Source organism: Musca autumnalis, unplaced genomic scaffold (assembly GCF_047663935.1).
Source record: "Musca autumnalis isolate F117 unplaced genomic scaffold, ASM4766393v1 scaffold_2, whole genome shotgun sequence".
Classification (NCBI taxonomy): domain Eukaryota; kingdom Metazoa; phylum Arthropoda; class Insecta; order Diptera; family Muscidae; genus Musca; species Musca autumnalis.
In genome coordinates, this window is record NW_027411755.1 from 178,677,894 (window position 1) to 178,700,604 (window position 22,711).

Sequence of the window (22,711 nt, forward strand, 5' to 3'; positions counted from 1 at the left end):
ATATCTCTGTCAGCAAAGCTGTCTGATATTTTCTTACTTGTTCTCCTGAAAATACGCTTCTCTTCTCTCCTCTTCTCACGATATTTTTCTTTCGGTCTTCTTGTTGCTACTGATTGCCAGGCTACTCTGAATGTCGCGTTCTTTCTTCAGTACTTACGACACTCCTGCTTGAACCATAGATTTTTAGGTGGTGGTTTTTGAAACCCATATATAGATTTTGCAGCAGTTTGAAGAGAGTGGGCTATTCTTTGCCACTGCGCTTCCGCATTGTCGGGACAAGGAGTGCCGTTTTCCAGCATGTGGATCAGTTGAGTGGAATAGGCTTGATGTTAAAAACTTTGCTTTTATACGGATTGTGGAAATTCTCTGAACAACCGCAGTGAATATGACGACCAGGTTTTTATGCCTTCAATTTATGGTAAATCCAAAACCTAGCTCATGTTTAGTTTCATGGCAGTATTATAGCGTTTGTGTGAACTTTGCGTCTGCCCGATTCCATCACACTTCCTGAAAGGCGCTGATATCAGCTTTGTACTTAGCCAGTATATCCGCCAGCCCGAAAAGTGCACCTGCTCTTTACAGAGTCCTGACATTCCAGTCGTTACCTTTAGAGGGGTTTGTTTTTATACCCTCCACCATAATATGGAGGTTATAATTATATTTATCATTCCGTTTGTAACACATCGCAATATTCGCCGGAGACCCCGTAGAGTATATATTCTTGATCAGCATAAAATTCTAAGCCGATATCCATGTCCGTCTGTCTGTTGAAATAAAGACACAGCTCGCAATTTTTAAGATATATCTGTATAATTGGTATAGAAATTTATATGTTGATGTTTGGCATTGAAAATGGGCTATACCGGTCCGCGCCTTCATATAGCCCGCAAAGAACTGTATACCCCGATTTTCGGTATTTTGAAAGTTGGGACCTCAAAGACTAAAATTTGGTATTTAGTCTTCATTGAGGGTATAAAACTTCCTACCTGAAATGTATACGAATAGGTCCACGCCTTCATATTGGCCCCATAGCACGGTACCTCCCAATTTTCGGCGTTTTTAAGAATGTGGTCTCAATATCCTAGTGAATTGGCTAAAATTTGGTATTTAGTCTTCGTTGGGGGTATACAAATTTCCACCTGAAATTTGTCGGTTTTGGAACACACCTTCATATAGCCCCAATAGAACGGCCCTCCCGATTTTTATACCCTCAGCATTTATGCTAACGGCGGTATATATACTTTCATACGGGCAAAATGTGCCTCATCGAAATAATGGTTTTAGACCCCAAGTATGTTTGGACGAAATCCGTTTCAGACAAATTGAAGTTGATTTAGCCATGTCCGTCCGCCTGTCTGGCTGGCTGGAGGGCACGATAACTCTCGAACGGATCAACCGATTCGGTCCAAAATTTAGCTTTCGTAATATTTTTCCCAAACTTAGTTTAAGTTCGAAGATCGTCCGGCACCTCCCCAACAAAAGTTCGAAAATGTTGGGAAAAATTGCGCGCACTATAACACTTGAAGTGAGTAACCGATTTGGTCCATACATTGCACGTCGTGAAATTTCTACCAGACTTAGATGAGGTTCCAATACGGACTCAATCGGTCCACTCCTTTGGGTAGCTCCCACACAAAATTTCGGCATAGTTCAGCAAAATACATTCGCTGCCCCCATACGACGGTACAAGTTTCATCAGGGACAAGTCCATACTTCCGGACAAAATAGCCTGAAAAGTGCAAACAAAAACCTTATGACACCATGTGTAGTGGTTGGAGCGCGAGATAACTCTCGAACGAATCTGCCGATTCGGTCCAAAATTCGGCCTTCGTAACGTTTTGTCCAAACTTATTTTATGTTTGAAGATAAGCCATTTCGGTCCACTCTTTCAGGTACCTCCCCACAAAAATTCGAAATTGTTCGGAAAATTTGTGCGCACGATAACTCTTGAAGGGAGTGTCCGATTTGGTCCATACTTTACACATCCTAATGTATCTACCAGATATATATCAGGTTCGAATATAGACTATATTTGTCCACTCCTTCACTTTAAGTCCTGCTATCGAATCACTTTGATTTTTGTTGAAGCAACTTGCATTCGCTGCCTCAATTACGACGGTAAATTTTTTTCAGGGGTTCAAACAACCAAATTTTTAAACCCCCCTAAATAAATAGGTTTTTCGGAAAAGAAATTGTTTCATGTGTATATTGAGTATATCTCTGTCGGCAAAGTCGACTGATAATTTTTTACTTGTTGAGGTATTAATTTTAACAATTGTGAACGTTCGGAATATATGCTTACGTATTGTTAATAAATTTGATTTGGATTAGTGGGCAAAAAGGTTGAACTTTTGCAGAGAAAATACCTGAAGGAATGGACCGAAATATCCATTTTGGAAGTGGATCTTACTTTAAGAGACTTTCCTTTTGATATTTATAACGCCCACCAGCTAGTTGGTCACCATATAGTTTTTTACCATTATGTCAGGAAACATGGACTTGACTATGGAAAATAGAATATCGCTGTAAACAATACCCCAAGAAGTGTCTTTGGCAAAATGCCTCAAGGCTCCGCGAACAGCTTTTAAACTGCAGTTATGTTGAACTCTTGTTGAGCGAGGTACCCGAAGATAAATAGGTAGAAGGCGAATTGAGCTGAATGACACCAAATTGTCTGAAACGAATTTCCCCTACGCTTTCGCTTTCTTTATTATTTGAAAATGGAAAAGTAAGCGTAATTCAGCTTTAATAGCAGTTTCTCTAAAAAAGAATATTCAAGCAAAAATTTTGAAAATATTTCTTACAAAACGTGTTAATGAAGTACTTTTTCAGTGCAGAAACTTCAGAAAAATATAAGATTACATTGACATTTTCAAAAAACAAGTAAAAAAGTATCAGTCGGCGTGGCGACAGAGATATACCCTCAGCCTGTGTTACATTGAAATAATTTTTCCCAAAAAACTTATGTATTTAGAGGGTTTTAAACATTTTGGGCGTATGAAACGACGAAAATGTTGATTAGGATTAAAGAGCAAAAGTTTTGCGGAGGAAATACTTAAAGGAATGGATCGACATTGACCATTATGGAAGTGGATCTCCAGCCACTACATATGGTGCCATAGGGTATTTAGGGTTTACCCCTAAAACACTTTTACCATAGTAATTGAGGCAGCGAATGCAAGTTGCTTCAACAAAAATCAAAGTTATTCGATAGCAGGTCTTAAAGTGAACTTTCCGAAATTTGGTTTGGGAGGTACTGGATGAAGTGAACAAATATAGTCCATATTTCAACCTGATCTATATCTGGTAGATATATTAGGATGTGTAAAGTTTGGACCAATTCGGCCACCCCCTTCAAAAGTTACCGTACGAACAATTTTTCCGAACATTTTTGAAATTTTGTAGGGGAGGTACCTTAAGGAGTGGACCGATATGACTTATCTTTGATCTTAAACTATGTTTGGACAAAATATTACTAAGGCCAAATTTTGGACCCAATCGGCAGATCCGTTCGGAAGTTATCTTGCTCTCCATCCACCTCACACGGTGTCATAGGGGTTTTGTGCAACTTTCAGGCTATTTTCTCAGGAAGTATGGACTTGCCCCTGATGAAACTTGTACCGTCGTATGGGGGGCAGTGAATAGAAGTTGCTAAAATAAAAATCAAAGCGATTGGAGAGCAGGTCCTAAACTGAACTTGTCCGAAATTTGTGTGGGGGGTACCCGAAGGAGTGGACCGATTGAGTCCATATTGGAACCTCATCTAAGTCTGGTAGACATTTCACGAGTTGCAAATTAAGGATCGAATCGGTTACTTCCTTCAAGAGTTATAATGCGCACACATTTTCCGAACATTTCAGAACTTTTGTGGAGGAGATAACTGAAGGAGTGGACCGACATAACCCATCTTCGAACTTAAACAAAGTTTGGACAAAATATTACGAACGCCAAATTGGGACAGAATCGGTTGATCCGTTGGAGAGTTATCATGCGCTGCAGCCAGACAGACTGCAGGCATGACCAAAAAGAGAACGGAGAAAATGTGAATGTATTTAAAATATTGGCAACTTATAACAGTGTGTTAGTAAGTTTGTATTCACGTTAGCTATAAAACAATAACAAATCAAAACATTTGTTCTCTTTTGTACGCTCTTTCTGTGGATTTGAGTCGTGTGCGCCGCCGTGCCAAATGTGACCATGCTTGTTTGTGACCATGCTGTCCATCCGACCATTCGAACCAAATTTTGTGGTTCGGAATATTTTACCCAAACTTAGTTTAAGTTTAAATATGGTCCATATCGTTTCACTCCTTGTTTCTGTAAAATGGTGTGAATGATAACTCTCGAAAGGAGCTATTGATTTGGTCCACATCGTATTATTCCTTCCACATATACAAGATCGGGTTCGAATTTGGACTATATTGGTCCACTACTTCGGGTACCTCCCACACAAAATTCGGAAAAGCGAAGTTTAAGAGCTCCTCTCGAATCGTTTTGAATTTTCTCCAATAAGTTCTTCTTGCGGGCCTTGTCACGAAGGCGCCTTGTTTTGGACGCAAGTCCATAATTCCTGAGATAATGGCTCAAAAGCTCCAAAACGCCTGCAGGCACCAACTTAACCGGATAGTACGTAAGGTAACCCTCGAAGTGGGACCCCAATTTGGTTCAAACGTTGTACATTGTATTATTTCTTACAGACTCGGATTATGTTCGAATATTGACTACATCGGACCTCTCTTTCGGGTACCTCCCTCACAATATTTGGAAAGAGTGCAGTTTAAGGACTCATCTGGTCCTAGTTACGATGGTACACATTTTTCGGGGGCAAGTTCATACTTCCTGAGAAATTGTTCCAAAAACTCAAAAAACCCATAACTCAGGTTTAGTTTCATGGCAGCTGTAATACAGCGCGTAAGTGTGATATATACGTATGCCCGATTCCATCAAACCTTCTGAAAGGCGATAATATCAGCTTTGTGCTTACCAAGTACATCCCGCCAGCGCGCAAACTGCACTTGTTTGTAGAGAGGCCTTACATTCCAGGTGCAGATTCATGAAAACAATTTTCTAGAAGCCAGATTCTCTGATTAAATATAAAATTCAACGATACAGCAACCTCTTCCTTAGAGGTAGTTTACACTATCTATCAATGTCATATGACACGAAATAAAAACATTCCATATCTACCCACGCAGGCAATGTCGAGACGTAATTTTATTACATTTTTGCTGGTGTGGACGCGCAAAGTAAATGGCGTAAGGAAAATCCCCAATATTGCACATATTAGGGACTATATAATGATGAAAATTTTCATGTCATATGACATTTACATATAGTGTAAACTACCCCTTATTTTGTTTAAACCTTCTTAAAGTTAAAACAATTTTTGTTGCAAAACATTGATGCCAAGAAACTGTTGTTCTTCTTCCATTTTTTCTCACAGAGACACAACAACAAAACGGAAGTCCACACATCTACATTAATATTTCCAATTGCAGTTCACGGCATTACTTATTGTTAGTCGTACTTTCATTTTTCTTGCAATACAAAGATGTGAGTTAAACGCGAATCTAATAACGTCTCTGGCAAAGGGAAAAGGACTGGTCTGTGTAAAAGACGTATAAGCTAAAATGCAAAATGTACTAAGTTATATTAAATTCCATTAAAGGTAGGACATGGTACATATTTTATGTAACATTTTCCTGACTTGTTTCTAATGTCAAGCCACATACTTAGAAATGAAATCAACCTTTAGAAGATAAAAAAAATTCTTCAGTTAATAATTTTTTCAGTGTCCCAGTGGTTTGTATTCGAAATTGCATTGTTGTGCAATGCCCAACCGATGTACATCTGTTTGGCTGGCTGGCTGACTGTCTGTCTGAATGACTGTTGTTTTTTTCGTTTATGTCTATCTATTGCTCGTTGGGTTTCCATTGGATTTCCTTTTGTGGCAGCGTATCACTTAAGCTCAAGATTATTCCATCAATTTCTGCATCAGTTACCATGGTAACGTTGTCGAAACGTACATTTCTATGTCAGAACGTATGTGTGCGCTTTAAAGCTGTGTAAGTTATTTGCTGAGATTTATTTCGACTTTATCCTGAATAACTCAAATCCCTCACTCACTCTCTCTTCTGAAGGAATATTGACAAATTTATATTTGTAATCTGTTGTCTATTTAGATATTGATTATATAGATGTAATAAACAATTTCCGTTTGCATTGCAGTACAATTATAGTATTTCGTTGTTGTTGTTATTATTATTTCAAATGGGATTATATAAAGAAATAACCCTTTGGGTGTTTAATATGGAAAAGTATTTAGAAAATATATTGCATAAAATTTAAAGGAAATCATTATTGAATTACAAGATAATTAATGCAAGTAAGAAAGTATCAGTCAGATGTGCTGTCGGAGATATACCCTCAGCCAATGACAAAAAAAAAAAAACAACAACAAAACCAAACCAAACACAATAATAATGACGTATATGAATTATATTGATTTTGTATAACGAAACTTCTTCATAAAGAACTCAAATACTAAATTACGTTTAACAAAGTTTGGAAGACATTTTTGAAAAATTTAGGGTTATCTTGCACAATAGCCATTTTACTAATGTAAATGTGGCCGCTGGAACAACCTACTGAAAGAGAAATCAAAACGATGCGAGAGGAGCTCTTAAACTTCATTTCACTTCGGACGAAATTTGTGTGGGAGGTACCCGAAAAAGTGGACCAATATAGTCCCTATACTAACCAGATACATGACTGAATGAAACAATACGATGTGCAAAGTCTGCACCAATAGAAACTGCCTGCGAGAATTATATGGCGGATTTGTCATTTTGGTTGGTGCCGTCAGGTTTCTTGGAGCTTTTACGTCAATATCTCAGGAAGAAAAAAATTGTATCGTCGTAAAGGGAGCCGCAAGGACAACCTACTGAAAAAATTTCAAAACGGAGGTACATGAAAGCGTGGACCGATGTAGTCCACATTTGAGCCCGATCTATATCTGGAAGGAATAATACGATGTGCAAAGTTTGTACCAAATCGATTGCTCTCTTCGAGAGTTATCATTCACACCATTTTACACAAACATTTTGAAGGAGTGGACAGATATGGCTCATCTTCGACCTTATACTAAGCTTCGACAAAATTTTACGATACCCAAAATTTGGTTCGAATCGGTTGATCCGTTCGAGAGTTATCGTGCGGACCAGCAACGTACTTGGGGTCTAAAACCGTTATTTCGACGAGGCACATTTTTGGTCTTATCAAAGTGTATATGCATACCCTTTCTAGCCTAAAGGCTGAGGGTATAAAAATGAAAGGACTAGTTAATGATAGCAGGCAAAACCCTGCAAAGATCAAGTACTACGCCGAACTCCCATGAGGTCGTCTATAAAGAGTATACTCGGATCCTCTATAAAGACTTGATTCGGTTCGTCTATAAGAAGACTTCACTTCAGCTCCTCTGTGAAAACTTCCTTGCTCGTCTATAAAGTCGCCCTTTAGATCACCAAACTTCCTTTAGTTTTTCTATAAAAGATCTCTTCAGCTCATCTGTAAATACTCCCTTCAGCTCGCCTATAAAGACCTGAATGATGCTTCTATAGACCCTTACTGAATCAAAGGGTACTTCTATAGACCCATACTGAAACAAAGGGTGCTTCTATAGACCTTTACTGAAACAAAGGGTGCTTCTATACACCCTTACTGAAACAAAGGGTGTTTTTATAGACCCTTACTGAAACAAAAGGAGCTTCTATAGACCCTTACTGAAGAAAGGGGTGCTTCCATATACCCTTACTGAAACAAAGGGTGATTCTATATACCCTTACTGAAACAAAGGGTGCTTCTATAGACCCTTACTGAAACAAAGGGTGCTTCTATAGACCCTTACTGAAACAAAGGGTGCTCCTATAGACCCTTACTGAAACAAAGGGTGCTTCTATAGACCCTTACTGAAACAAAGGGTGCTTCTATAGACCCTTGCTGAAACAAAGGGTGCTTCTATAGACCCTTACTGAAACAAAGGGTGCTTCTATAGACCCTTACTGAAACAAAGGGTGCTTCTATAGACCCTTACTGAAACAAAGGGTGCTTCTATAGACCCTTACTAAAACAAAGGGTGCTTCTATTGACCCTTACTAAAACAAAGGGTGCTTCTATTGACCCTTACTGAAACAAAGGTCCCTTACTGAAACAAAGGTTGCTTGTATTGATCCTTACTGAAACAAAGGGTGCTTCTATTGACCCTTACTGAAACAAAGGTCCCTTACTGAAACAAAGGTTGCTTGTATTGATCCTTACTAAAACAAAGGGTGCTTCTATAGATCCTTCCAGAAACAAAGGGTGCTTCTATAGACCTTTACTGAATCAAAGAGTGTTTCTATAGACCCCTACTGGAACAAACGGTGCTTCTATAGACCCTTACTGAAATAAAGGGAGCTTCTATAGACCCTTACTGAAATAAAGGGTGCTTCTATATACCCTTACTGACACAAGGGTTGCTTTTTTAGACTCTTACTGAAACAAGGGTGCTACTATTGACCCTTACTGACACAAGGGTTGCTCTTTTAGACTCTTACTGAAACAAGGGTGCTACTATTGACCCTTACTGAAGCAAGGGTTGCTTCTATAGACCCTTACTGAATCAAAGGGTGGTACTATTGCCCTTACTGAAACAAAGGTTGCTGCTATTGACCCTTACTAAAGCAAAGGGTGCTTCTATAGATCCTTACTGAAACAAAGGGTGCTTCTATAGACACTTACTGAATCAAAGGGTGCTTCTATAGCCCCTTACAGAAACAAAGAGTGCTTCTATAGACCCTTACTGAAACAAAGGGTGCTTCTATAGACCCTTACTTAAACAAAGGGTGCTTCTATAGACCCCTACTGAAACAAAGGGTGCTTCTATAGACCCTTACTGAAACAAAGGGTGCTTCTATAGACCCTTACTTAAACAAAGGGTGCTTCTATAGACCCCTACTGAAACAAAGGGTGCTTCTATAGATCCTTACTGAAACAAAGAGTGCTTTGATAGACACTTACTGAAACAAAGGGTGTTCTATAGACTCTTACTGAAGCAAAAGCTGCTTTGATGGACACTTACTGAAACAAAGGGTGTTCTATAGACTCTTACTGAAGCAAAGGTTGCTTCTATTGACCCTTACTGAAACAAAGGGTGTTCTATAGACCCCTACTGAACCAAAGGGTGATTCTATTGACCCTTACTGAAAAAAGGGTGCTTCTAGAGATCCTTACTGAAGCAAAGGGTGATTCTATAGTCCTTTACAGAAACAAAGAGTGCTTCTATAGACCCGTTCTGAAGGACAGCTCGTCTATATAGACTCCCTTCAGCTTGTCTACAGAAACTCTCTTGTCTATAAAGACGACACTCACCTCTGGTCTATAAGACTACTTTCACAGCTCGTCTATAAAACCCTACCATTCACAGTTCGTCTATAAAGACGACCTTCACAGCTCGTCTATAAAGACGACCTTCACAGCTCGTCTATAAAGACGACCTTCACAGCTCGTCTATAAAGACGACCTTCACAGCTCGTCTATAAAGACGACCTTCACAGCTCGTCTAGAAAGACGACCTTCACAGCTCGCCTTTAAAGACGACCTTCACAGCTCGCCTATAAAGACGACCTTCACAGCTCGTCTATAAAGACGACCTGCACAGCTCGTCTATAAAGACTACCTTCATAGCTCGTCTATAAAGACGACCTACAGCTCGACTATAAAGACTACCTACAGCTCGTCTATAAAGACTACCTACAGCTCGTCTATAAAGACTACCTACAGCTCGTCTATAAAGACGACCTACAGTTCGGCTATAAAGACGACCTACAGCTCGTCTATAAAGACGACCTTCACAGGCTCGTCTATAAAGACGATCATGACAGCTCTTCTATAAAGACGACTTTCACAGCTCGTCTATAAAGACGACCTACAGCTCGTCTATAAAGACGACCTTCACAGCTCGTCTATAAAGACGACCATCACAGCTCGTCTATAAAGGTATAAAGATGACCTTCCGCTCATTTATAAAAGTTTCTTGAATTTTTCCTTAAAATTCCAACGCATATCCTGCGGGTTTCGTTGATATTACTAATTTAAATTGAAATCAGAATTCTTTTGGATTCACAAGAAATTATTTTGAAATAAAATTTGAATTAGACTTTTTTATTACAAAAAAGTAAGAAGAAGACGACCTTCACAGCTCGCCTTTAAAGACGACCTTCACAGCTCGCCTACAAAGACGACCTTCACAGCTCGTCTATAAAGACGACCTTCACAGCTCGTCTATAAAGACGACCTTCACAGCTCGTCTATAAAGACGACCTTCACAGCTCGTCTATAAAGACGACCTGCACAGCTCGTCTATAAAGACTACCTACAGCTCGACTATAAAGACTACCTACAGCTCGTCTATAAAGACTACCTACAGCTCGTCTATAAAGACGACCTACAGCTCGTCTATAAAGACGATCATCACAGCTCTTCTATAAAGACGACTTTCACAGCTCGTCTATAAAGACGACCTACAGCTCGTCCATAAAGACGACCTTCACAGCTCGTCTATAAAGACGACCATCACAGCTCGTCTATAAAGGTATAAAGAGGGCCATCCGCGCATCTTTAAAATTTCTTGAATTTTTCCTTAAAAATCCAACGAATATCCTGCGGGTTTCTTTGATATTACTAATTTAAATTGAAATCAGAATTCTTTTGGATTTACAAGAAATTATTTTGAAATAAAATTTGAATTAGACTTTTTTATTACAATAAAAGTAAGAAGAAGACGAAACCCCCCATTTAGAGCGGAAATAACAAAACAAAGTGCAAACTAAACTTTAAGATTAGTAAGCAACCACAAGGCACTGACAACACTTTGGTTACTCTGGGGAGTGGTAATGAATTTTGGTCTATACAAGATGCCGTTTGTAATCGGAGAAGAAGTAGAAAAAGAAGTCGAAGCCTTTGCCAGAGAAACCAAACAAAATTCATTTTAAAATACATGTCCGCAAGGAGAAAACTTCATTAAGATGCACTTTGAAAATTAAACAAAACATTTGCACTGCAAGGCAATACAAGAACAGGATAGCAGACCATCAGCATCAGCTAAACAGCCAAACCTCCCATCATCCCCTTTCGTTGTTAAGACAAAGAAAAACTAAAGCTGCAACCAGGAACTTGCCAACAACATCACAACCAGACACTTGGGCTTGAGTGCATTGAATAGAAACGGAAATATAATCTAAAGGAGAACAAACGAACGAATGAATAAAAAAAGACTGTAGGAACTACAAAACCCACTGACACACTGGTGTGGTGGCATATACGACGAACAAATCCTGCAAACCAAGCTCGCCACAAAGCTCCACATAAATGGAACTCCATTCAAATAAACCTATTCGTACTAAATGCCCAAAGGATAATATTTGGTTGAAGTACCAGAAGCCACAATAGAAACAATGATGCCGACATAACAGAGAGTGACAAATTTAAGAATGCTAGAGCTGCGTTCTGGACATGCAATGCAATGAATGGATATGACATAAAGTGAAACATGGCCGGTCGGTCAGAAGAAAAAAAAACGGAAGTGGGTTGGTTGGTTGTTTAAATGGTGATTGTTGATGACACATTCGACATATTTTCTGTAATTGTTTCGGTTTTTTATGTTGAAAATAAAAAATTCAATATGGTAAAATTCAATTTAGGCACATTTTGGGGCCCTTACATTAGGGCCGATCACATGGACTACCCTATATTAAAATTTCAACACGATCCCAGAAGTTGCATTAAAATTGATTTAAACGCAGAAGTATGGAACTTTTATGTAGGAAGTAAATTTAACAAGTAAAAAGTATCAGTTGGCTTTGCCGACAGAGATATACTCTTAGCCTATGTGAATTGAAACATTCATCTACGGATTGATCGAATGTATTTTCAGAATTTTTTGGACATTTAAACGTGCCGACAAAAATGTGGATTAGGATTAAATTTCAAGTGTTGCGGACGTGGTACTTAAAGGAATGGACCGACATAATCCATTATGGAAGTGGATCTTATCTATCGAAAAGATATGATTCCCAAATATCTTTTCGATAGATATCGCATCCACCAGTCATTTCAGTGGGTCGTCGGATAACTTTTGGACATGGACTTGTCCGCGGAACCATAATATCGCTGCAAACAGGACCACAACGAACAGCATCGGTATACATTTCCAAAGGATCTTCGAACAGACCCTAAACTGCACTTAGACACAAATGTTAACCTTTTTTGGAGAGGTACCCTAAAAAAAGGACCGATAAGGGCCATTTTAGAATTAAACTAAACTTGCACAAAATACTAGGAGATCCAAAGTTTGGACCAAGAGATATCGTGCATACAATTTTAGTGACATTTCTTAAATATTGGGGGAAAGTACCGGAAGTTGAGGACCGGTATTGCGCATCTAAACTAAGTTTGGACAAAATATCACGTATGCCAAATTTTAGACCAAATCGGTTGATCAGTTCGAGAGTTATCGTGCTCTCCAGCCACTACATATGTATGGTGCGATAGGCGTTTTTACATCTTTCGGGCTGTTTTCTCAAGAAGTATGGACTTGCCCCGGAAAAAACTTTTACCGTCGTAAAGGAGGCAGCGAATGTAAGTTGCTTCAACAAACATCAAAGTGATTCGAGAGCAGGTCTTAAAGTGAATTTATCCGAAATTTTGTGTGGGAGGTACCCGAAGGAGTAGACAAATATAGTCCATATTCGAACCTGATCTATATCTGGCAGATATATTGGGATGTGTAAAGTATGGCCCAATCGGTCTTCAAGAGATATCGTGCGCACATTTTTTCCGAACATTTTTGAAATTTTGTGGGGTGGTAACTGAAGGAGTGGACCGATATGGCTCATCTTCGAACTTAAACTAAGTTTGGACTAAATATTATGAAATCCAAATTTTGGACCGAATCGGCAGATCCGTTTGAGATTTATCGTTCTCTCCAGCCCCTAAGTATGGTGCCATTGAGTTTTTTTGAAACTTTCAGGCTATTTTCTCAGGAAGTATGGATTTGCCCCTGATGAAGTTGTTACAGCAAAAACCAAAGCGATTCGAGAGCAGATACTAAACTGAATTTTCTGTGGGAGGTACGCGAAGAAGTGGTCCAATTGAGCTCACGATGTGAAAAGTATGGACTTAATCGGTTACTCCCTGCAAGAGTTATCGTGTGCACAAATTTTCCAAACATTTTCGAACTTTTGTGGGAGAGGTACTTGAAAGAGTGGGCCGATATGACCCATCTTCGAACTTATACTAAGTTTGGAAAAAATATTACGAAGGCCAAATTCCTCCGTTCGAGATTTATCGTGCGCTTCATTCAGCCCCTTTACATGGTGTCATAGGGGTTTTTATAACCTTGGGGCTATTTCCTCAAGAAGTATGAACTTGAACTTGGCGACAGCGAATGCAAGTTGTTACAACAAAGATCAATGTGATTTGAGAGAAGGCCTTAAACTGCGTTTTTCCTAAATTTTGTGTGGAAGGTACCCGAAGGTGTTGGATATATAGTCCATATTCGCACCTGATTTATGTCTCGTTGTAATATTACGATGTTCAAAGTACGGACCAAATCGGATACTCCCTTTGAGAGTTATCGTGCTCATTATTTTTGTGAAAAGTTTTGAACTTCTGTGGGGAGGTGGACCGATATTACTCATCTTAGAAATCAAACTAAGTTCAGATAAGATATTACGATGACCAAATTTTGGACCGAATCGGCAGATCCGAGAGTTATTTTGAGCTCTAACCACTACACACGGTATCATAGGGGCTTTTTCACCTTTCAGGCTATTTTCTCATGAAACTTATACCGTCGTAAAGGGGGCAGTAAATACAAGTTGTAATAACAAAAATCAAAGTGATTCAAGAGCAGGTCCTAAACTGAACTTACAATGTGAACTGACTGAATAGTGGTAGAATCTTTGCTACTGGCAACAGGGGAGAATTACGATTCACCTCTGCTGGCATCCTTGTCGGGCTTCAGTAGCGAGACCAGCCTGCCAACTTTCCAGGCTTATGGTATAATATGGATGGCTAACGACAGGTTGAGGACACTTCTGGAATACTCAAATCCGGGTTCATCCTGGTGCATGATTCGGATAACGTCTACAACATCGACCATCGTATGTTGTGGTGGTACTTCGTCGGCTAAGAGGGTTCCTTTTATACGGCGTAAAATAGTCCTCTTCACCCTATACCTCAATTGATAATCCGTGGGATCCATCAGGCGCATGGTGGTTATGTTGGCACTGACATTTTGTGTTGCTTCCATGTCCAAAGTGTGGGTATCCACGGTGGGTATGAAGACGCTCTGTAATCAAGGTAGGGGACTTCTTAGATTCCTGAGAGGCTTAAGAGATATCCATACTCACCTGATATTCAATTCATCCGCTTGCTTAAGAATATACATAATCTTATCCAGTGAACAATGCAAAATCATGCAATTATCCGTCGAAGTTTTAATACTTTTCAAAAATGGACTATAATGGGAATCATCGGGTAGTTCTTTAATCGTTGTGGGGTTCCTATTGGTTCACCAATTTGTAAGATGTCTTGGACTTGTTCGAGCTCTGAAAATGAACACAAATTTTAGATAATTTGATTTATTTATAACTTCGAGGCCCTACCTTTTTCAGTTTTATAAACCACGGTAAAGGAACGCCAATCAAAACTTTGCACCGGCTCTGCCAGGCCTTGTGAAAATTGCAAATTATATGGATGCAGGTTTAGAGACATATGTACTTCTCAGAGGGTTTTCATCCAATGCCTCACTGGGTGACAAATCGAAAGTCAGGTGGGGTATATCTAAAGTGTGACACATGGAGGCAACAATATCTGTGGGTAGAAAGAGGAAATTGACATTAAACTGTGAAATATAACCATATTTTTAATAAATTAAACTATTGATGAATCTCAAAAAATATTTAAAAAAAAATTTACGTTTATTGATGAATCTCAAAAAATATTTAAAAAAAAAAAATACGTTTATTGATGAATCTCAAAAAATATTTTTAAAAAAGATCCACGTTTATTGATCATCCTCAAACAAATCTTTTTAAAAAATCCACGTTTATTGATGATACTCAAAAACTATTTTTAAAAAATAGAGGTTTATTGATGATACTCAAAAAAGTATTTTTAAACGTCCACGTTAATTGATGATTCTCAAAAATTTAAAAAAAAAAAAATTCATATTTATTGATGATCCTCAAAAAAGTATTTTTAAATGTCCACGTTAATTGATGATCCTCAAAAAATATTTTTAAAAGTCCACGTTAGTAGATGATTCTCTAAAAATTTTTTTAAAAAAAAATTCACGTGTATTGATTATCCTCAATAAAATATTTTAAAAAGCCCACTTTGTTTGATGATCCTCAATAAAATATTTTTAAAATGTCCACGTTGTTTTATGATCCTTAATAAAATATTTTTAAAAAATTCACGTTGTTTGATGATCCTCAATAAAATATTTTTTTTTTTTTTAAACCCAAGTTGTTTGATGATCCTCACTAAAATATTTTTTTAAAAAATCCAAGTTGTTTGATGATCCTCAATAAATATTTCTAAAAACTCCACGTTATTTGATAATCCTCAATAAAATATTTTTAAAACATCCAAGATGTTTGATGATCCCCAATAAAGAATTTTTAAAAAATCCGCGTTGTTTGGTGATCCTCTAAAAAATAATAAAACAATCCACGATGGTTGATGATCCTCAGATAAATTCTTATAAAAACAAGTAAAAAGTATCAGTCGGCTTTGCTGACAGAGATATACCCTCAGCCTGTGTATATTGAAACAATTTTTTCCCAAAATACGTATGTATTTAGGGGGTTTTAAACATTTTGGGCGTTTGAACCGACAAAAATGTTAATTAGGATTAAAGATCAAAAGTTTTGCGGAGGAGATACTAAAAGGAATGGATTGACATTGACCGTTATAGAAGAGGATCTCCAGCCACAGCATATGGTGCCATAAGGGATTTTTACACTCTTCGGGCTGTTTGCTCAAGAAGTATGGACTTGCCCCTTAAAAAACTTTTACCATCGTAATTGGGGCAGCGAATGCAAGTTGCTCCAACGAAACTCAAAGTGATTCGAAATCAGGTCTTAAAGTGAACTTATCCAAAATAATGTGTGGGAGGTACCGGATGGAGTGGACAGATATAGTCCATATTTGAACCTGATCTATATCTGGTAGATATATTAGGATGTGTAAAGTATAGACCAACTCGGCCACTCCCTTCAAGAGATATCGTACGCACAAATTTTCCGAACATTTTCGAACTTTTGTGGGGGAGGTACCGGAAAGAGTGGACCGATATAGCCCATCTTCGAACTTAAACTAAGTTTGGGTAAAATATTACGAAAGCCAAAATTTGAACCGAATCGGTTTATCCGTTCGAGAGTTATCTTGCGCTCCATCCACCTCACGGCGTCATAGGGGTTTTTTGCTACTTTCAGGCTATTTTCTCAGGAAGTATGGACTTGCCCCTAATGAAACTTGTACCGTCGTATGGAGGGCAGTGAATACAAGTTGCTTAAACAAAAATCAATACGATTCGAGTGATGGCCCTAAACTGAACTTTTCTAAAATTTTGTGTGGGAGGTACCAGAAGGAGTGAACCGATTGAGTCCATATTGAAACCTTATCTAAGTCTGGTACACGTTTTACGATGGGCAAAGTATGGACCAAATCGGTTACTCCCTTCAAGAGTTATCGTACGCACAAATTTTCCGAACATTTTCGAACTTTTGTGTGGGAGGTACCGGAAGGAGGGGACCGATATAGCCCATCTTCGAACCTAAACTAAGTTTGGGTAAAATATTACGAAAACCAAAATTTGAACCGAATCGGTTTATCCGTTCGAGAGTTATCGTGTGCTCCAGCCAGCCAGACCAGCCAGATCGACTTCAAATTGTCTGAAACACATTTTGTCCAAACATACTTGGGGTCTAAAACCATTATATCGATGAGGCACATTTTGCCCGTATGAAAGGGTATATACCCTCGTTAGCATAAATTCACGTTGGTTGACGATCTATAAACGATCGGTTAAAATAAAATGTCCACCTCTTTGGGTCAGTTACGGTCTCGTCGTTGAAAGTAACCGCCGTTTTATCATCTATTTTTCCCGGATTCGAGAGTGATTTAACCGTTGCCCACAGTACCTAATATTTAGTCCTGTACCAATGTTGCATTGCTTCAGGTGGTCTAGCTACTAGCTAGAATGTCAGAGCTCATCATGAGCTTCAAGTCCATCAAGCCTTCAGGTCCCCTAGCATTGCATCGTTAATTCTTAGGGGAACTGTTTTTAACTGTTTAACCTTTACCGTTCTGAAATTCCACACACTCCAGACGGCATAGATATCCTTGTGTATGCGGATGATTGTACGATCCTGAAATCGGGTCCTATCGTCGATGACATATGGCATAGGTTAAATGTCTACATGGCTGACCAAGTGCAGTTCTTGCATCTGAGGAATATGAAAATATACGGCACTAAATCCACTGCCACACTGTTCACCACTTGGATGGCTGAAATGAAGTTCCCACTGAAAATTTTGTCGATGGTGTTCTGATTCCGACCACTAACTACCCCAGAATATTGGGAGTAACGTTCGATAGCATCTTTAAGTCGTTCCCGTAAGCCACAGGTGTTTGCGACAGGATCAGAAGTTAGAACAAAGTCCTCAAGTCGTTGGCCGGCAGCTCTTGGGATGCTGACAAAGAAATCTTGTTGGCAAACAAAAAAGGCCGGTCTGTGGTTAGAATATTCAAAACTGCCAGAATGTCGCCATTAGGACTGCAACAGGGTGCCTCCTCAAGACACAAGTGGACCATCTAAATGACGAGACGAAGGTTTTACCGGCGCATCAGTACAATAGGATGTTGTCCATGCAGCATCAGCTCGGGTGTTATCGCCGTGAACATACCTGTCAAGATTTAATGGACAGGCTTCCCTTTCACAGGCACGTCAGGAGATATCTTCATGATCTAGAGAGAGAGAGAGATATCCAAAGGTATAAACGAGAACCTCTAGTCCAACGAGCCTATCAGCCTATCCCCCGAAAATGCTGATATTTGGTATGCAGGCTTCGTTGAGGTTATAAAACTTTCCGCCAGAAATTTGTCGTTCATATAGCCCCCATAGAACGGTACCTCCCTATTTTCGGTGTTTTGACGGTTGAACATTTTCGTCCAAGAATTTTTCCCAAATTTTTGACGTAGATATTCACCGCAAGAGTGTAATGATCAAATTAAATCTTTGTATGTCGATAAAGGACCATCCTATAGGACTATGAAAAACTGGTTTAATGAATTCAACCTTGGTCGACACTCGCCAAAAAGCGAAGGTCGTGAGGGTCGACCAAAATCGGTCGTTGTGCCAGAAAAAAATATGCGGCGCGTGAACGGATAATGCAAGATCGCCATGTTGTCTACCGTGGATAGATGTATCCTTAGGCATTCCTTCCACCAACTAACATTTGATATTGCATGAATCGCTCGAAAAAGGCTCCTAGGAATTGGTTCAAAGAAACTGAGCATAAAATCGATTGCGGTGCTTCATACGACGTTTATAAGATCGTCACAGACGAATCTAGGATCTACGAGTATGCTTAGGAGACTGAAACAAAGCAGGAATCGGCCGTTTGGGTCTTCGATAACGAGCCAAATCAAACGAAAGTCGTCTGTGTAAGAAGCACTTCGAAGCAAAAGGTTGTCTGTTTCTTCAGAAAAACTGACCGTGTGGCGACTATACGGCTGAGAAATATAGGACGGTTAATTCTGAGTGGTACACTATAATTTGTTTGCCTGAAGTCTCCTGAGAAGTTCGAAAAACGAACAAAAGAAGAAAAATCATTCTGCATCATGACAATGTGGGCTCTCACACCTCGATTCAAACCAGCGCATGTTTGACCAGACAAAACGTGGAATTGATGGGTCATCCGTCGTACAGCCCTGACTGGGGATCCAATGACTTCATTTGATTACAGCACATCAAGAAAAAAGGCGTGGTCAACGATTTTTGTTGCCTGAGATGCTGTAAAAGCGTTCAAAAGCCATGTTTTGGAGTTGTCTCAAATCGGAGTTAAGAAAACAATAAATCGTTTTTCTTGGTAAAAATATCATTTTCATTGTTAGGCCAGATAGTTATCGTTATGGAGGGCATAACAAGTTCTGCCGGCCGAACTTAACGCCTTTGTTACTTGTTTTTCTTTAGTTGAGCCTTATTTAACACGAACTTGGTCGTTGTGGTCCTGACAGGTGCTTTGGGAGCTTTGCAAAGCTCATACTCACTTCGTCTGCCTTTGTTTGGCTGTTGATATCGGATTCGGAGTGTACATTTGTGTTCGCGGGAAACTAGAATGCTTTCAAAGGGGAGGTGATCATAATAGTATGGTCATCATTATAGTATAGTCAGCAGGTCATATCAAAAGTGATTTTTTTTTAGTTCGGAGCAGAACAGTATTATCTAAAACATAAGTTCGAGGATCTAAAACACATTAAATAAGATGGCAACCTCGCACACACAGAAAAGTAGGGATCCAACATAAAGCTCCGATTAACATGGAGCTGCAGTTGTCATATTTCGTTTTTAATGACATATTGTACCCTTCATTGTACAGATTGGTTACCATTTATAAAACGTTAAAGCATTACATCTCAAACATACTGACGATTGGTTTTAAACAATATTAAACTTCATATTAAATTGTGTACAACCTATTTACCAAATCCAAAGCTATTATAACCTTCCTCCACCATTCCCTCTTCGTTGGGTTATGCCATTATAACAAAGAAAGCTGCAAACTGTTATTAATGATTCTTTCACATTTTGCTTTTATTATCCAATTTGTTATACCAACACCATAACACCAACCATCACTTTCCCCACCAACTCTAATAGCTACAAATTTTTTTGTGAATTATTTCAGATAAACCCTATTGGTTCGATAACAGTACATCATTGCAACAATATGCCTACATTGGTGGCGTAACGAATATATCATGCGAAGCTATGGGTGAACCACCACCATCATTTGCCTGGCTACATAATGGTCAATCGATACGTGGCAGCAACTATCGTCTTTTCTATGGCGACTACAGTTCAACGCTACAGATACACGTGTTAAATGAAACGCATTTGGGCGATTACAAGTGTAAGGTAGCCAACCCGCTGGGTACTCTGGAACGTGTCATTAAACTGAGCAAAGGACAAAAACCGGCTGGACCGTCACGTTTTCAATTGAAACGAACATTTACCGATGGCTTTGAGCTGGACATACGTTCGGTGAAGTATAGCAATGTTGATGATAATATGAACACGCTGGGCTATCGTGTGGAGTATATGAGTGAAAGTGAGCTGAAATATAGTGCCGGCAATTGGAGTTATGCCAAACGAAGAGATTTTCTCTTTCACCGAGGTAGGTGTAATACCACACAGCCACACACAATTGATGGGTTTCTTAGTGTTACTTAACATGTAATTGTTGTGTCTTGTTTTCTTTTATTCTCTCCTCTCTTCCTATTAGATGGCCGCCGTTTTGTCATTTCCGGCTTAAAATCCAACACCACATATCTGATGCGAGCTGCTTCACGTAATCTAGCCGGTTTAAGCGATTGGAGTGCGGTGAAAATCTTTGCCACACTGGAAAATCTCGCAAGTCACACGGTGGCATTTGTCACCCACCATGTCATAATCATTTTCGCCATCGGTTCCCTAGCGAACTTTGTACTGAGAAATTTTTAATTTCCGTTTCCGTTAACTTGTCAATTTATCAGTTTTACGCTTAGTTTGATTACGCGCTGCTGCCTTTTAATTTTGTCTTCTATCGTTAATTCGATGTAATAACCGAAGAAGCTTAGCTTTTTTAAACATGAAAAAATAGAACACAAACAAAAACCAAATGAAAAATGAGAGGAAAGAAAAATATGAAAAAAATGCAAAAAAATATTGTACGAAATTGTGAAACCGCAAATAGTTGAAAATGATAAATGAATCTTAAATAGGTAAATTTTTTATAGAATAATTTTTTATCGATGTCATGTTGTTCGCCTTTATGTGTTGTAGTTTAAATCATTTCATTCCTTCTAGCCTGTAAAAAGAATGCAAAAATGTGGCAACATTAAGTTTATGTTGGTGGGAATTTTTCTACTGATTGTGATCATAATTTTCTATATCATATCCTCAGAAGTTATCAAAACAAGTAAAAAATCATTAAATTCGGCCGGGGAGGACTTTTTATACCCCCCACCATGAATTATTCTGAAATTTTATGAAATAATAATTTTTCACAATTTTATGTGGAGATTTTTTTGAGCACCACAAATACCTAATTTTACCTAATTCGTTCCGTTAAAATCGGACGGTACTGTTATATGCCACAACGTGGGTCAATCTATGCCAAAGGACCCCAATCTTGTCCGAAAATGTAGATAAAAACTAAAAAACTTGAAATCGGTGCTACCGTTTTACGGTAGCGACCACTGGGAAACTCAAATATAGCAAAAATACTGAAATCACCTAAAATCTAGAGGTACCGTTGTATGGGTGCTATCAAGAAACATGAACCTATATCGATAATGTTTGTTGGAGAAGATTCGTGACTGAAGGGAACACCAAATGTCAAATTGAACCTATCTTCTAAATTTGGTGAGGAAGTGTTGTGGACCCTAAAACCTTTAAATTGCAAATTCGGTTAAAAATTGTACCTAAAATCCTCAAAATCCCGAAAATCCGGAGGTACTGTTATATGGGGGCTATACCTAAACATGGACCTATGTTGATAATTTTTTAATGAAGAATTATTGTGACGCCTACGAACCTCAAATGTCAAAGTACATCTAATTTTGTTAAAAAATTTAGCTAAAATCCATAAAATACCCTAAATTGGGAGGTGCTGTTATACTGGGCTATTCCAAAACATTTGTAGCTAAAGCCCTCAAAATACTGAAAATCCGGAGGAACCGCTATATGGGGGCTACACCTAAACATGGACCTATGTTGATAATTTTTTGGTGAAGAATTATTGTGACCCCTACGAACCTCAAATGTCAAATTACATCTAATGTTGTTAAACATTTTTGCTAAAAATTCTAAAATTCCCAAAATTGGGAGGTACTGTTATATGGTGGCTGTTCCAAAACATGTACCTATGTTGACAATTTTTAATGGAGAAGTTTCGTGACAACGGGGAATCTCAAAGGTCAGATTGCAAGTAGTTCAGTCAAAAAATTTAGCTTAAACCCTCAAAATGCCGAAAATCGGGAGGTACCGTTATATGGGGGCTATACTTACTTACTTACTTAGCTGACCCATTACAGAACATTTGTTCCGAACTAAGAAAAGATCTCCAATTGTCTCTGTTTAGTGCCTCGCTTTTTGGAATACCGCGCCTTGTCATCTCTTCATCCACTTGTTTGCGCCATCTATTCATTGACCTGACAATTCTGCGTGCACCGCCATGTGGCTCGAATTTATACGCCTTTTTAGCAGATTCATCATCGCTCATTCTTATTATATGGCTTAGCCAACGCAATCACTGCATCTCGATACGTTTAACTATATTGATGTCCTTGTATAGCAGATACAGCTCGTGGTTCATACGACGTCGATATTCACCGCATAT

The 22,711-nt window shown here is 38.8% G+C and overlaps 1 protein-coding gene across 1 annotated transcript in view; it reads left to right on the forward strand.

The window, feature by feature from the left end:
* Nucleotides 1-20,997, forward strand: part of LOC141393216 (neural cell adhesion molecule 1-like) — a 280,193-nt gene extending 259,196 nt beyond the window's left edge. The window contains exons 6-7 of the mRNA XM_073966178.1: nucleotides 20,018-20,506; nucleotides 20,615-20,997. Of these exons, the coding sequence (XP_073822279.1) occupies nucleotides 20,018-20,506; nucleotides 20,615-20,832 (707 nt within the window). The 3' untranslated portion in view covers nucleotides 20,833-20,997. The remainder of the gene's footprint in view (nucleotides 1-20,017; nucleotides 20,507-20,614) is intronic.
* The last annotated feature ends 1,714 nt before the right edge of the window (nucleotides 20,998-22,711 follow it).